The sequence below is a fragment of the Thermobia domestica genome, chromosome 15 (genome assembly GCF_964235325.1).
Source record: "Thermobia domestica chromosome 15, izTheDome1.hap1.1, whole genome shotgun sequence".
NCBI classification, from domain to species: Eukaryota; Metazoa; Arthropoda; class Insecta; order Zygentoma; family Lepismatidae; genus Thermobia; species Thermobia domestica.
In genome coordinates this window covers 119,927,216-119,945,159 of record NC_137468.1, presented here as the reverse complement: position 1 = coordinate 119,945,159, position 17,944 = coordinate 119,927,216, and the positions used below count along the sequence as shown (strand labels likewise).

General features: G+C 35.8%; 1 protein-coding gene across 4 annotated transcripts in view; it reads left to right on the top strand.

Moving 5' to 3' along the window:
- The window catches only part of LOC145671218 (BRCA1-associated RING domain protein 1-like), a 230,904-nt gene that overhangs the window by 195,587 nt on the left and 17,373 nt on the right, over nucleotides 1-17,944 (top strand). For all 4 annotated transcript variants that reach the window (XM_081740096.1, XM_081740098.1, XM_081740099.1 and 1 more), the window contains exon 8: nucleotides 2,694-2,800. In XM_081740096.1, the coding sequence (XP_081596222.1) occupies nucleotides 2,694-2,800 (107 nt within the window). The remainder of the gene's footprint in view (nucleotides 1-2,693; nucleotides 2,801-17,944) is intronic.

Here is a 17,944-nt window from a genome sequence, read left to right as displayed (position 1 = left end):
CACGGACATTTTCAAAGAAAGAAAGGAAAAGACGAATTTCTCTATTGTTTGGAAATGAGAGCAGAGTGAATATACGAAATTGGTAGTTCAGTAATTAGTGGTATTTGGTCCACACGATTTTGTATATTTGTAATGTCGCACGTAATAATGCAAAGTGTGGGCGCAGACACATCTAACGCTGTGATAGGCAACTCTAAAATTGATTGTCAACCCTGATAACTGGGTTGCTTGGGAGGAGTGGTAATGCTTACAGGCATATTTCCAGGATACCAAATAGTACTTATACCAATATTTTTAGGGGGGAGGAAGTATGTTAAATCATATGGGAGTTTATTTCTCAATCAGCTGGCGGGGTCGCAGTGGCTCAGTGGTAGAGCGTCTACCTCCGGTGCTTGGGGTCCCTGATTCGATCCAGCTCGCGCCGTGTAGATTTTGTGGTGGACAAACACCGTGTTTGTGGGTTTTCTTGGGTTCTCCCGTTTCCTCCCACTTTCTTCATTTCATTATTTTCTCGTTATCACCGTCTCCTTTAGCCTAACCGGCATAACCATGGGACGTTAAAGATTTCATTTTTTCAATCAGTTGGCAACACTGACTGGGATATTTCCTCAGTACTTGGATGGCCCATCACGATTTTTGTATAGTGAAAATAGAGGTAATAAGGTTTCTGCAAAATGGGGCACAGATACGTCTAACGCTATAACAGGCAACCCTGAAATTGGTTGGCAACCCTGACAACTGGGTTGCTTGGGAGGAGTGGTAATCCTCACAGACGTGTTTCTAGGATACCGAAGAGTACTTATACCAATTTTGGGGTGGATATGGTAAATCGTATGGAAGTTATTGGAAAATGTTTATTTCGCAATCAGTTGGCAACACTGACTAAGATATTTCCTCAGTGCTAGGATGACCCATCACAATTTTTGTATATGTGAAACTAGATATAATAAACTTTAAAATAAAAACAAATTCATTGAAATCCATGATGGGGATTTTGAGAAATAAAGGTTTGAAGTTTACAAAATGGCGTTCTAGCTTTTTTTTCCCAAAATGTTACCTTTCAAATGACTTTATAAATTTTCTATCAGCTCTAAGGAAGGTTTTCATATTTTTAATGGTAAACAACTTCAAGACAATCTGAATAAAAGAGAGAATCGTATTCCTGGCATTAATAGGAACCGAAATATGACTGTTTCAGATTTGGATGAAATTTGGTAGTCTTATAAAACTTTTTATGCTGACTACAAGTGTGTAAATTTTATTGCAATAGCATCACTTAATGTAACAATGTCCACCATTGGTTGATGACCAAAAATTGACCAATCGGGAATTAGTTTAGATGTCATTTGGGCAACTGGGGTGACTTGCGACTTCTTATTGTCGTGAGAACCGACGCAGAAAAAGTCTCTCAGCAACTTTTCGAACAAAGCTTTTCGAACAAAGAGTCATTGTTTTGGACACACACACATATGAAGACAAAGTTAACCTTGGCGTCTCTGAGTCGACAATAACGATAAGACTGATTTCACTGTTGCTAACTTATGTTCTTTTCACCAAAATTGGGTGGGAAAAACTAATAAAGTGAACGTTTTAATTTCCTTGCTTTCACGAGCGTCCCGCTGTCGATAGCAATAGTTTACAGAATGAGATGCGTGACTGTTGTATTCTAGACGGGGCATGACAAAAGTGATCAGTTAAAGAATGTTAGCAAGTTTGATCATTGTATCATGAAGAACCTTTACCTCAAGGTCGATCGAAACGAAGTCTTCGTAGAGAGAACTTTAATGTAGTTTTCAGTTAGCATAGCTAATTAAAAGTATATGCGGCGTACTCAGCATTTAAGCGTGTAACACAAGAAAATACAAATATGACCCTTCCAGCAGAATTCCTTGCCAACCGACTGTGCATTAGATCAGCACAAACAGGCGAAAGCAAATGGCAATTAATGATCAAATATCTATACAGATCGTTGTAGACTTCACTGAAGCAACAAAATATAGTACTATTTTTAATTACTCCTATGTCTTACGAATCAAAAACGAACCTATAACGGAACAATTTTAACATCACCATGAACAAAATATTAAATAGAGTTTTCGTGCTAGCAAATGGAAGACGGTAAAGAAACGCACACAACATAAATCGATATCTTTTATGTGTGTGGGTTAAAATTAAGAAACTTGTTAAAACATTCATATAAAACTCAACGTGTTCTGACAGCATAATTCACTTACATTATTTTTATTAACACCAGCCTAGAAAGTGAGTTGGAACATACATATAAGCAGAAGCTTGGGGAGACTGGTTTAATCCTAGCTCGCGCCAAAATGAACTTTATGCTAGGCAAACTCGATTTACGAGAAATTGGGCGGACTATCATTTTAGTTTAACATCAGTGACCGCTTCTACTTAAGGAACGTCTCAGACTGGAAAGGACAAGGGTGCGATGAAAAACGGGCTCCTCATACTACTCGTCTTTTTCCTTTCTTTTTCTGTATTTGTTTTAATGAAAAGAGATTAAAATGTAGTTCTTTTTATTTTTCACAAATTACTTCATAAATAATGCTTTTTATGTTCTTTCAACGAGAAATTTCCGCATCTTAGCTTTCTCCGAAGAAATCGAGTACATTCATTTTAGTTATTGCTGAGAACAATAAAATTCTTATGTTCGTTTCATTTGCTCTTTTTTACAGGTCTGACGTCACACACGTTATTGTTTCTACCTTTGAAGACTCTTGTATTCCTTCTGTCTTTGTTCTTCATGGCATTTTACAAGGAAAGTGGATTGTCAATATGAAATGTAAGTTTAAATTGAATTCAGAATAATTATTAATTGAGAATAATAATCAAAGAAATCTAGTAAATGTCGATATTTTATAAATAACCATAAAGTTTCAACGGATAACCTCAGGCATCATCAATGATATTAAGCAAGCTTCCACTTCAACACACCACTCCTTCTAATGTAAACTTGAACGCTCCTGAGTTAACGTTTCAGTGCATAAAATCATTTATCAGCTACTACGTAGTAGTTAACGAAAGAAATGCAGTATTATTATTATTATTATTATTATTATTATTATTATTATTATTATTATTATTATTATTATTATTATTATTATTATTATTATTAACAACAACTACTGCTACCACTAGAAGTAGTAGTAGTAGTAGTAGTACTAGTAATGATGATGCTGATGATGATAATAATGAATGTAGTAGAAATGTGTTCTTGAACTAAAACAGTTTAAGCAAAATTCGTCCATCCGGAAGAGACTTATCTATTGCATCCCTCAGATTCCTATATGATAATTTATTTAAGACATTGCCTAAGGAAAATCAAGCAAAGAAGTCCAGTGATCACAGAACCACTAGCCTGATTCCCCACACCGGAAAGATCATTGCACGCATACTGAACAGGCGGCTGGAAAACAAGATAGATGAGAGTTTAGAAGAAGATCAATTTGGATTCTGGAAAGGAAAAGGCAGCAGAGATGCTATTTGATTGATGATAATTATATCAGATAGAATTCTTGATGTAAAGGAAGAGTTGTGTTTGTGCTTCATCGACTGGCGGAAAGATTTCGACCGAATCAATTGGACGAAACTTCTGAAAATACTTAAAGAAATCGGAGTCAACTGGAGAGATCGACGACTCGTTCAAAACCTGTACATAGGACAACGAGTGAAGATGCGCTTGAATGAAGAGGAGAAACCAATAGTGTGGAGAGTGGACGAGGAGTCAGACAAGGATGTAGTTTGTCGCCCCAATTATTCAACATTTACAGTGAATGTTTAATGAAGGAAGCATTAATGGGAACAAGATTGGAGGACAGATCATTAACAAGATCAGGTATGCAGATGATACGGTCATAATAGCTAAGACCGAAGGACGACTACAGGAGATGATTGACAAAATAGTTGACAATGTAAAACTGTATGGAATGGAAGTTAACATCGAAAACTCGAAAGTCATGAGAATATCCCGTGGAAACACGCCCTTACGGATCAGAGTAGAATAAAGAGAGCTTGAAGAGGTCGATAATTTCAAGTATCTGGGAAGTATTTTGACGAGAGACGCTTACTGCACCAAAGAGATCAGGTCAAGAATTGCCATAGCTAAAGAAGAATTCAACAGGAAAAGATCACTCTTAACTAGCAGGCTCAATATTGGACTTAAGAAGAAGTTGGTCAAGTGCTATATATGAGCATTGGACTGTATGGTTCAGAGACTTTGACATTACGGAAGCTAGAGAAGAAATATTTGGAGAGCTTCGAAATGTGGTGTTGTAGGAAGATGGAGAAGATAAAATGGACACAGAGAGCAACAAACGAAGATGTTTTAAAACGGATAGGAGAGAAGAGGACACTTCTAGCCACCATTCTTCGTAGAAAGGCCAATTGGATTGGACACATCTTAAGAAAAAATTGTCTTCTTCACATCGCCATAGGAAGAAGGACACAAATAATCGATGATTTGAAAGATAGGAAAAAATATTGGGAGTTAAAAGAGAAAGCTGAAGATCGACAAAAGTGGAAGAAAGATTTCCAGGCCCAAATCTAAAATTGAAAAAAAAAAAAATCATTAGTCCCAGGACCTGCCGAAAGGCAGAATACCTAATAATAATAATAATAATAATAATAATAATAATAATAATAATAATGAATAATTAGTCTGAAAATAAAAATAACTATGTTTTTACAAAGGCTTTGTTCTGAAGCATATTAAAAACACCCAGCAACAAAAGAACATCAAATCAGTGTAAATGTGGGGTGAAAATCCAACTTAAAAGTAAGCACTATTGAAAACGAACTTCATGGTTGCTTTTTTCGTTGAAAAATTTTCGATATCACAGTGAATGTTTTCTTTCACTAGATGGCTTTCTTCTAAGAGAGTGTTCATAATCTGTACTCATCTACCAGCCCCATCCCGCTAAAGCCATGTCACATTGTTAGTGACTGATAAATCAACATTTAACCAACTAACTAAAGCAACATATTGAGAAAGCTCTTCAATTCTTGGATTTCTGCGAGTTTTGGACACAGAGCAAGTGACTTCAGGGGGCGGTGGTATTAAATGAACGAAAGGGACTATTATGTACGTTTGCCAAAAAATACGTATTAGAAGGAAGAACTTCACAACTCATATTTACTTTCAGAAATTGTTAAATTAGGTATAAGAAAATAAATTTTCTCCAGTAAGTCAAAACAATAATGTACAATACAGTGATAGTGACAAGCCATATATTTAAGTTGGAAGAGAAAATACATGTAAAGAATATTGTAACAAGGATCCCTTTAAACGGTAGATAAGACAACTGAACCCGAAAAGGGTCTGTAGATACACTATCAATCAGTTGCATACGCAGAATTTTTGTGTTGCCACGAGACGAGACGAAAAATAAGATCTCGTCTCATTTCGTAAATTTTGTAGAAATTAATTACGTCTCTAATCCCGAAGCATGCTTTATCTTTTAATCTCGAAAATTTTCTTGTCTCTTTTTGTAAATTTATGCCGCGATTTATGTTTTACTCTTGGTATATTGGTATATATAACTTGATATCAACACAGACCGGCTTCGTAATTGAGTGGATAGCACACTACTCGCCTTCGATTCCCGGTGTTGGTTCGTGTGCTTTGGATCCTACGTTAAGCCGTAGGCCTATATCTATTTTAGAATTGTTACAAAGAGGGACGTCCAAACCAATGGTCCCGGTGGGGACACAGTCGAAAAGGTGTAACAGTTTTTTCTGATCTTTTCTCAATCACACTAGAAACATTCTGGGATGGTGCCTAATACACATGTCCCAGACCACTTCCTTCCTTCCCATTTCACCGAATAGTGTGCTCTCCGAGGAACATCATCCCTTATACATGACCGTCTTAAGGCCATACCTCCCGGTAGTGACCAGAAACATATATAAATACTGAAATAAATCCGCGTGAAAATAACATGCAAACAAAATTTTAAGCTTATTTACATATTAGACTGTATACCATGACGTACACAGAATTTAACCAAAGGCTTTTTCAGATACCAAAGTTCATGTCGATAATACTAGTATTTCAAATAATAATAACACTTAAACGTGTATTATTACGCATGTAACTTATCTAGTGTACCCGCATGTCGCTATTGTTATACAATAATTAATAAAGCTGAATTATGATATGTTAACTATGAAGTTTGTGCATTTTCTGCTGTTTTAGAGGAATACATGCTGGTATTGTTTCCAAAGCAGATAGCTCTTTCTGAGATAATACTTCTTTTGAATAATTTTAAAAATCAGACTGTTTTTTAGAGGCATTTCATAAGTCGTCTCGTCTCGAATTCTGGAAAGAGTATATCGTCATATTTATGAGATGAGATTTATCTCATCTCGTACAAATACCTTAAAACAGATTTCCAAAGATGTCCTTACAATGGGGGAAGAAAGCCATGTAAGAAATAAGAAAAGAATTACCTTGGAAGGAAGAAATTCATCAAGAAGCCCATGGATATCTTTAATTCATCGAAAAAAGTTATTCATTGTTTTCTACGATTCCTGAAAGTTATTGGATATCTGTTCAGCTCTTAACACTTTAACTTATTGAAGCAAATGCATTAATTGCATTACAGTAAATTTCCCTTGCATTTCTTCATATTTGCGTTTTATACAACAAAAGAACGTAAATCCGATTTAAACTACTCGCTGAACAAAACAATAGGTTTACTGTAAAAATTATTAACGTGTGACAGTTTCGCCAACCTTCAACTTGGCTTCATCAGACACTATAAATACGCAGATAATGAAAGATTATATGTACAGGAGACAGCGAAACATTTGGCTACCACAGGCTACTTCAGCCAATCCCCTTCAATCACAAAACCAGAGCACTAATTGAAAAATATTACGTTTGGTGTAGCTTCGATGCTGAAAAGAAGCATAAATAAATGGAAGGACAGGAGGAGGAAGGAGATATCTAAGAGACAGCAAATGTAGTTCCTGAGAAAGTGTTTAATAGAAAAGGTTTCTCCGAAAGATTTAAGAGTGAACAAGAAGGGAGTGAAGTGCACATCGAGCAAATGTAAAAGACTTGTTAAGATGGAAAAAGACGGATTTAGAATGAAATTAGGGTTAGAAAACATTTTTCAAGTTGGAATGAGGAAAGACGAACAAATTGAGAAGTGACATTAGTGACAGTTTGCTGGTGTTCGTTAGAGCCACAGTTATGGAAAGACTTAGGGTGTGGGAAGAGGATTTTGGTATGAAAGTGCACAAGAGATTGGAGATTAAAGGATTGAGGTTATAGTAGAAAAAAAGTAAGTATGAAAGACATAGACAAGAAAATAATTTAGACAAGAAATCGAATTTATGTCTACTAAAGCAAAATTTATAGAATGCAAAAAAAAAAAAGTGCGTTAGTGGACTGCACTCAAGACATATATTAGTTGTAGGACACATAGAGTTAAACAAAGAAACATGCTTGTGGGTAAAGTCTTAGACAAAGTTTTCAATAAAATAATAATAATAATAACAATCTATATTATAAAATTGAAAGTGACTATGTTTGTGACCAGTAGCGTCTTCTCTGGGTGTGCAAGTCGTGTGTTAACGCCCAACGAAAAATGAAGAAAACAGTATTTTAATTTAATTAAACGGATCGTCAGAACTAGGGATTTTTTTTTTAATAATAATTTTCAGCGAGACAGAATCAACTGTTGAAGTCCAGAAAAACAAAGAAGTGCTTCGCGATCTCCGTCATGTTTTGAGGAGGCACCTCTGCGAGTAAGTCGTTGCCAACGATTTGGCTGCTTTAGAAGATTCATATTGCGCATGCGCTTCGTGTTTCTCACCTTGTGCTTCTGTGATCCAAGGCGTTGTTTAGAAAGTCAGCGTCTTGAGTTTTCTGCTTGTCTCAAGCGTTGCCAAGTCTGTAGATTTATCTGTGGATGTACAGAAATTTTATAGCAATACGGAGTATGTTTTTTTTTTTTTTTGGGGGGGGGGGGGTTTGGTCTGCTCACTTTTTTTATTGTTAAACATATCGTTGAATTCATAAGTTAAGGGTACAATCGACTTCTTGCTAAAATACATGTAAGGAAAAAGGAAACATAATTTTTTCCTCGATCCAATAAAGTTGTGTTCGAAGGATCAGTTGATGAAAAGAAAGGAAAAAAATTGGACGTTAAGCTATAGAACGTTTTTTTATTTTGCCTTTTTCTTTCCCCAGGCCCGTAACCAGCCTGATTTATTAGGTAGGGGGGACAGAAATAAAAACCGAGCGGGCAATGACAAAGACATCGAAGAACACTATAAAATTGTGCATTTATTTATTATTTACAGAATCTGTATTTATTTTTGAATTATCGAAACCGTAAATTTTTGTTTCATTTTTGTGTGCTTAATACAAACCCTTTGCGAGGTACTTCGTTTCATATTAATAATTAAAGTTGAAGTATTTATTTTTTAAACAAAAACTTATATTATAGCAATTTTAGATTATATCAATACTAAATAGAAGTATATGTTTTATTCAAATTTGCTTTCAATTTTCTACCTTCCAAAATAAGCGAGACGCTACAGTTTATTAATATTCACAATTAACGTTGTGGACCTTATTTGGAAGTGTACCTGGTATCCTTGGATGCTTGTCATGGTTGCAATAATAAGGTACGGTTTGAAATTCATGAAATGGGTAAAGGCAATGGAAATGGTTTGGTGCCTCTAGCAAGAAACATATTTTACACAGAAATGAGTAGAATTCGCAAAGTTGAATTTAATTTGGCAAATATAATTGCAAGAGTTTTACTGGTTTTGAGTCAGTTTGAAAATTCTCGTCAGTGGTATTTTTTGAGGAGGAAAAAAATAATTTAGGGGGCAGTGCTCTTTCTAGCCCCTCATTGGCTACGGACCTGTCTTTCCCTATTTTTATTTACTTTGTCGTTAGTGAATCATTCTCAATACTTACGGTTTCGTCTCCCTATTACTGTTTCTGAAGCAGTAATCCTGAGATTTCTATGCAAAGAAAGACGACTCGAGCTGGAATTCAAGTAGTTGTAAGTAAATAATTGCTTCTTTTTTATTTTCAGTTTCATATTTTGAGGGTATATTTACTTATATAATTATTGTAATTAAATGTATTCTTTACGTAATAACGTCCTTCTTGATTCATCTTTATAATTTGCAGACTAAATTGTTAGAAGAAAATTGCTATTTATAGGTTGGCGTAACTAGGACATGATTAGGGACGGCCATGGTCCCTTACTTCCGAAAATTTCAAGAACTTCCAGGCACAGACTATATTCAAGAAATCGATGGGTGGGCAAAGTATAGTCACTGTTAGATACTCGTATGTCAAATGCAAATGCCACTAAAATAGTTATACGTAAATTGAGGTAAATGTATCACATTATTTTCGATCAATAATAATAATAATAATAATAATAATAATAAAAGAAAAGTGTGGGTTGGGTCCCAGGAGCAAAATCCCATCTTTGCTCCTGAGAAGAAAGGGTCCTCTCTAGTTTCGCCTATAGTTGTGAGGATTAATATATTTTCCTTTCTTGTCAACGCCCTAACATCCATGTCAGGAGACGCCACTATTTGTGACTTAATCTCTTAAACCACCCGACCGATCTCGATCAAATTTTCAACATTCATGAGGTTCGGACCTGGCAGTATTTTTATCATTTCACTTTGACGGTACAACTTAGGGTAGGGGATTATAAAATAATAAATAAATCTTAATAACTCTTGAACCAAACGACCAATCTCGATCAAATATTTAACATAGATGACGTTCGTGTCTAGGATGTTTTTTTTATCATTTCGCTTTGACTGAGCAACGTAGGGGTGAGGGGAGGAAAGGGGAGATATACAAAAATCTATATATAAAAATAAAAGTAACTATATTTGTGAATTAATAACTCTCGAACCACTCGATCAATCTCAATCAAATTTTCAATATAGATGAGGTTCAAACCTCGAAAGATTTTTACCATGTCACTTTGACGATAGATATTAGGGGTAGAGGGGGGGAAGATATAAAAATGAATAAAACTTAACTCTTGAACCACCCAACCAATCTCGATCAAATTTTCAACCTAGATGAAGTTCGAACCCGAAATGCTTTTCCTCATATCACTTTGGCAGTGGTATGAGGGGAAGGGAAAGACATTTAAAAATGATCGAAAATGACCGATATTAGTTTCAAATCTATAGTTTTGGGGTTCGCTTAGATAAACAGTAACACTTCTGATGTCGTTTAAATCCAAATTCAGCCTCGCAGTTTGGGGGAGGGGGGATATATATAAAAATGATCAAAATGACCAATATCAGTGTCGAATTCATAGTTTTCGGGGTTGCTGAGATTGAACAATGACACTTCCGGTGCCTTGTCCCGCAACACATAGAGCGGAGGGATATATAAAATATAAAAATCATCGAAAATCACCAATATCAGAGTGCGCTTTAGTATAGTAAAAAGTGACTGACTAACGGAACATGTTACTATTTTTTCTCAATTTAATCCAGCGAAGCAGGTAATTGATGCTAGTAATAATGTAAAATGAACTTTTGTGTCGCTGAAAAGTATGTCGTTAGTTGCCTATGATAATTTGAAGCTTTTATTCTGTTGGAAGAAATTATTATTTACTTATGTACTGTATATGTAACAATAAAAAACACTAAGTAGTAAAAGAAAGCGCTTGAAAATTGAAAATGTGTAATAACAGGAAAGTGCTGAAAAGCATTACGTAAATCATGTATAAAAGTGTTAAATCTGTGCCAAACGATATCGTATGTATACACTACCTGAAACGCCAATTCTTCGCACGGGAAATATAGGTTTATTGGAAGTATTTAAATTCCGTTACCGCTTGAAAAATTTATGTCAGTGAAAGTGTAATAATAAAAATATACTTAAATAAATATTAAATATTCTCGCATAATTATTAGAACATCCTACTTCCACAGAATAAGACTTTAATGAAATTTATATGATTAAAAGAAGAGAGAGAAAAAAAAATTAAACAGTTTGAAGGTGGCACAATCTATCTTGCAACAGTCATTTCAAACGGATATCTGATGTTTTTCCGACCCCAAAGTCTATGAATTTAACCGAAATCTCGTCATTTATGACATTTTCACCCACCCACCCTCTGCCGATGGGGATTTTCTTAGACAAACAGCATTGAGAGTGTCACTATTCATTTCTGCGCCACCGAAAACCATGTATTAAACAATAATATCAGTCGTTTTGCATATTGTTATATGTCACTCGTCCATGTCTTACTCCCACAGTAATTTTTCAGATTGAGAATCATATGTCTATCAAGTTTGCTTAAAATTGCTCCTGACGTTCTGGTGCTACACTGGATTATACATTCATACATATACATCTAAATATATATATATATATATATTGTCCCTGTAAATTTCCAACCCAGCTGACATACCCATTCGTGACTAAACTTAAAATTACATCGCGATTATCACCTAGTAGCTTGACAAACCCAAACTATCAATTTGATACTAATCTCAGTAATTTGAGTCATTTTTTTTTTTTTTTTCGCTTCTCAGCCCGATGAGGCTGAACTTGGACTACGCTATCAAGAGTGTGATTATTAATCTCAGTGACGTCGAGAACTATAAATTCGACACTAATATCGGTCGTTTTCGATTATTTTTACATGTTAGACGCTTCACACCACCTTAGGGGTACTAATGAGAGTTAAGCGTAGACTTAAAAAAAAGGTATAGGGAGTGTTACCAATCAACTTAGAGACCCCGAAAAGTCATTTGTGTTTTGTTTTCATATCACCATCCCTCCCTCCTCCTTTTCCCACAGGAGTACAAATGTGGCCTGAATTTGAATTTAAACGGCATCGAAATTGTCACTGTTCATCTCAGCGACCCCGAAAATATGGATTCGACTTTAATTGCGGCCGTTTTTAATAATTTTTATGTCACCCCTCCTACTTCTTCTAAGTGTGCTTATGGGATCTTACCCTCACTAGGGCTGAACTTGAATTTAAATGCTAATGCACAATAGGATGATCTGGGTGCAGCTGTTGCTCCCTTACAACATTTCACACAATGGAATGCGATATCCGTTTCCTTTCCTACTGCACATGTACTTGTCGATGGATTCATCTCAAATTAATATAAGATCTACTCTTCGAAGTCCACATTACGTGATTCATCTGCACCTTGTATCGTGCTTTCTCTGAGAATATTTTTGTCAGATTCGTTGTGCTTTTGTGCTGTTTTCTCTTCCACCGCCCTATATGCCGGACGCGTGTAGGAGTTCCAACAAAGCATATCGATGCATATGTACTCTGGAAGACAGGGCACAAGAAAAGTGCCATTGTGCTAATACCTACATCATAATACTGTAGTATACCGTAATATGAATTAGTATGCACATGAAATGGAAAATACGAATATAATTTTCAATTGAAGGTAACGTACTGTTCAGATAACACTGCAACTGTTTCACGATACTGTGAACATATGTTTGAGAGAAACAAGTCGGTAGGGGACAATGGTTTTCTGTTTAAAATTCTTTCATAATTCACAAGTGTAGGACATAGTATACTTATAAATGTTTCTATGAGACATTTGTGCTATGCAACGTATTGCAAACATAGTAACCAAATACGGAACTCGTACGATTTGTCCGGCAACTTCAAGTAAGAAAATCAAACCCGACTTATCTAAACTGATTACAGCCAAAATCGCTGATTTTGATACAAGAGGTGCCTTAAGATTACTGATATCTGACGATTCTCTGGCTCCTTCGAGTGAGGAAACTTTTGCCAGTCTACAAAACAAACATCCGTCTCCTTCCAGAGTTTTAGAAATGCTGGAGCAACCAGAGTGCTTGACATCTTCTCTCCTTGTAAATGAAGACATGGTATCAAGAGCAATCCATATTTTTAAGAGTGGCTCCGCTTCTGGAATCGATGGCTTATCCCCTCAACACCTGAAAGACTTAATTTCTAAATCTACAGGAGCATCAGCGTCTCTTTTACTAGGCGAAATCACGAAATTGGTTAACACCAGTTTAAATGGAAACGTAAATCAAGATGTGTGGCAATACCTTTTTGGGGCCAATTTGTGTGCTTTACGGAAAAAGGATGGCGGAATCAGACCTATAGCAGTTGGATGTGTTTTTCGACGACTAGCATCCAAGATAGCTGTTTCACTCGTTTACAACCAATGCTCTCAATACTTACAACCACACCAACTGGGCTTTGCAACTAAAAAAGGTAATGAAGCTATTATACATGCCACACGGACATACATAAAGAGAAATGAAAACGCAAACAAAGTAATCTTAAAATTTGATTACAAAAATGCCTTTAATTCGGTGGAAAGAGATTCAGTGCTAAAAGAAGTGAATTCTTTTATGCCACATTTGTATTTTTTTTTTTTTTCAAAGCTATGCTTATCTATCAATATTATTTTATGGAGAAAAAACTTATCACAAGTAGGATGCCAACAGGGAGATCCTGCAGGTCCAATGTTGTTTAGTTTGGCTATTCATCCGATAGTCCAAGTGCTTTATTCTGAATTGAACGCCTTTTATCTGGATGATGGAGCCCTAGGAGGATCGCCGAATATGGTCATAGAGGACATGAAGCATTTAATTGCAGAATCTAAGAAAATTGGGCTAGAGGTGAATCCATCGAAATGTGAACTCTATTACACATCGGGTAAAATAGACAGACGTAGAAACCCAATTTAAAGAGCTGTTGCCATGTATACGTATTTTACAACCAGATGAATTATCGTTATTAGGGTCTCCGCTCCACGAAGAAGGGTATGATTTCCATTTCGAGAAACATATGAATAGTTTCAAAGTAATAACTGAGAGACTAAAAAATTTACCAAATCACATAGCTTATTTTCTTCTCAAAAGTGCTTCGGCATTCCAAAGCTAACGTACTTTTTAAGAACTGTTCCAACATGGAAAAGACCGTCTAAAATTTTACAGATAGATAATTATTTGAAAAAGGCATTACAGCTAATAATCAACTATTCCCTAAACGAAACCCAATGGACACAAGCAAGTCTTCCAGTCCGCCTAGGAGGTCTAAATATACGGAAAGCATCGGACTTGAGCCTACCAGCCTTCCTTTCCTCTTGCCATGGGGTGCGTCCACTTGTCTCCAATATTTTAAATAGTTCAGTTGATAACGTGGATATACATCACATGGATGAGGCTTTGGAAATTGGGAAGGAGATCTACAACAGTAAAATTCCTGAGACAAAAGAATTACAAAAAAGTTGGGATGCAATATTATTACAGGAAGTAGTAGATAATGTAATTCCTGAAAGTATAATTGACACTGTGCGTATGAAAGCTTTACAGAAAAAAGAGACCGGTGCTTGGTTGCAAGCCACGCCATTTAAAACAATTGGAACCTTTTTAGATAACAAAGTTTTTCAAATATGTGTAGCTTTGCGTCTGGGGGTAAATATCTGCCATACATTTACTTGTACATGCCAAAGCAGAATGGATGAAAAGGGGTTACACGCACTAACTTGTACTAAAAGTGGAGGAAGATTAGTACCCCATGGTGAATTGAACAACATAATAAAACGAACACTGACGAGCATTGATTTTCCAAGCATTTTGGAACCACCAGGAATGTTTCGAGAAGATGGAAAGCGGCCAGATGGAATTACCCTAACTCCATGGAAAAGGGGTCAACGATTGATATGGGATGTCACATGCGTGGATACCTTTGCACCATCTTATTTGCCATCAACACAAAACGAAGCAGGTAGTGCAGCTGAAGTGGCCTGCAAGAGAAAACACTCCAAATATACTAAGAAGAGCATCTTTTCGTTGCTTTTGCAACTGAAACTATGGGAGTTTTCAGCAAAGAAGCTCACAAATTTTTGAAAGAACTGGGTTCCAATTTGATTACTAAATCAGGCGACGCCAGAAGCCAACAATTTTTAGTACAACGCATTAGCCTAGCTATACAAAGAGGCAATGCGATTAGTATCTTAAGCTCCTTTCCTTCACACAAGTTAGAAGAAATCTTTTATCTTAATTAAACATAAATTTTCCCTAGTAAATTTTCAAAAATAATTCATTTTAGCGGCTCATTCTTGAAAAATATTTGATGTATAGAATATCCATTATTTAACGGATTCATAAGATCATAATGCATAAATAGCTTATATTTTTTCATATCTGTAATTTCTTGCTCTGTATCTTCATAATATCATTGTGGCATTGGGGTTTTATATTTCCCATCTAAATGTACTAAAAGTCTTTCACCTGTACTCTAAAACTCTTTCTGTGATAGAATTAATTTTCATGTTATTTCGTAAGTTTTGCCATTTTGTAAATCATATAATTTAACAGGTATTTTCTTAATTTGTATTTAACATTCATATATAGAATACCAACGTACTGTGAACACCTGTTATATTTTAAACATAATAATCACTATGTTCTGCAATGATTATAAGTTATATATATATACAGAAAAAATTACATTAAAACATTCTTTTAATGAAGCAATTTCAAAAAAAAAAAAAAAAAAATGTCTAAGAAAAAATGTTGGAAATGCATTATTGTTTATACAGATTCGTTTTTAGTTACGTTAAGAGCCATCTGTAAAACGTTTAAATGCGAAGCACTGTATTTCTTGTTTCTCAATTAAAAATTATTTCTCAATTTGTTTTTCAACTTAAAAAATATATATATATATTGAAAGGTTTAGATTGGGCGTTCAGAGCACAACACAATCAAGTCTAGTTGCGAAAGTTGAGAGAAAGTTATAGAAAGTGTAAAATACGCGGAAAAATACGCTTTACATTATAAGAGTTATTTAGAATATTTGGACATGAATCGTTGAGTCTTGATACGATGACTGTACATGAAGCCATTCTATCGTATGTTTTCTATGTTGTTGTTGTGTGTATGTATACAGTTTTCAGACCAGTTCCGTAGAACTGGCCGATTGGAAGCATCCACCAAACATGACCTAGTAGGCAATGACTCAGTCATACCTCCAATCAGATGGCAGAGGAAAACTGGTCGCTAGTCTGCCAGAAGCAGTTTCTATGGAGGTAATTAGGAATACTCGAATCCTACCAAAATGGCTCTTCTCTAGTTGACGCGGAGTTCATTACGTCTCCGAACTACTTTGAGAGGGAAAACTACCAAATCTACAGATGCTCCCTGTCTAGAGTTAATTGCAGAGCCAGTGTCTCCATTGACGAGATGTAACCATTCTTTCACTACTCCGTCTAGAGGTTACACGGGTCTAGCTTACAAAGGAAGTAGGGCATGTCAAATCATTCGCAAGTGACCAAATATGCACTTGGCAGCAAAGAGGACGGACTCGCTACCGCTGGGTATCTTCTAGTCATCTGTCCAAAATAGCGTAACATCAGGCGAATCTTGACCCAAAACTTTTCAAATTACTCAGAAAGAACTATTGCTCTATACCTGGAATGACCGGAGACCAGGAATTCAAATTCATATTAAATTATACTAGCATCAATTACCCGCTTCACTGGGTTAAATTAAGACAAAACAATAATATGTTAGGTCAGTCAATCACTTTTTACTATTACTAAAGCGCTCTCTTATATCGATTATTTTCATATTTATCTCCCCTCCCCTCCCATGTTGCGTGGCTGAATTTAGATTTAAACGACATCGGAAGTGTCACTGTTCATCATACCGATCCCGTAAACTATGGAGTTGGCATTAATATAGGTCATTTTAGATGATTTTTATATTTCTACATCCTCCCGTACCCGTTTTTGCAGGGCAGGATATGTTAAGTGTTCATCTCAGCGACACTAAAAACTGTGGATTCGACACTGATATTGATAATTTCCATAATTTTTCTGTATCTCCCCCTCCTCTCCAAGTTGGGGGGCTGAATTTATAAGTAAACAGGATCGGAAGTGTCAAAGTTCAACTCAGCTACCCCGAAAACTATAGATTCGACACTAATATTCGATCCTTTGTAAATGTCTCTCCTCCTCTAACAAGGGAAGAAAGGGAGATTATATATCGAAGTGGAAGATGGTTTATACACCAATTGAAAACACTAATGATGCCTATTACGAAACTGTTATAAACATTTTCCGGATGCATATACTGTGCGAGTTATATGAATATACAGGGTGTCCAGAAAGTCCGTTTCCACTCCTGGAAATTGCAAACGGTGAGACAGATGCCAAAACAGGGTAACACGTGTTTGTTCATTTTAAAAGTGCAATGTATCAAAGCAAAAAATTGTTGTTCCAGGGCCATCTGTAGGGTCCCGGGCGGAGTCCAACTCAAACTTTTCAATTGGCAAGGAAAGTCAAGTAGCAAATCGTTGGAAAGTTGTTGTTAAATGAAAGAATACGGAACAAGTCTCGACTCTCTCAAATTACCCTGTGGAAAATGGCGGCCGGTCAAAATGTCAGCAAAAACGCCATTGTAGTCTATGTTCACACCCCAGAAAAACCTGAAACGGTGAGACAGATATCAAAAGAGGAAAATATGTGTGTTATCATTTTAAAAGTACAATGATTGAAAGTAAAAATATTTGTCATAGGGTCCCAGTTGGGGTCCTACTCAAAATGTTCAAATGGCAAGGGGGGTCAAGCAGCATATCGTTGGAAAGCTGTTGTTAAATTAAAGTAGATGGAATAAGTCCGGACGCTATACGATAACACTGCAAACATCTTTCGTTTTAGTTCTTCTTTCTGCAGTCGGGTTTCAGCTTGTTTTCACTTTAATTCTTGTACTCAACGGAAAAAAAGGAAATGCTCCTACTGTGACATTCTGCTCTTTGGTCCCAGTAATGTCTAAATAAATAAATATAATAAAAATAAATGCCAATTAAGAAATAAAGAGAAGAAAAATATTTTTTTACATCTTGACTTGTTAACATATAATGCACAATTGTGGTACTTATGGTATAAAATG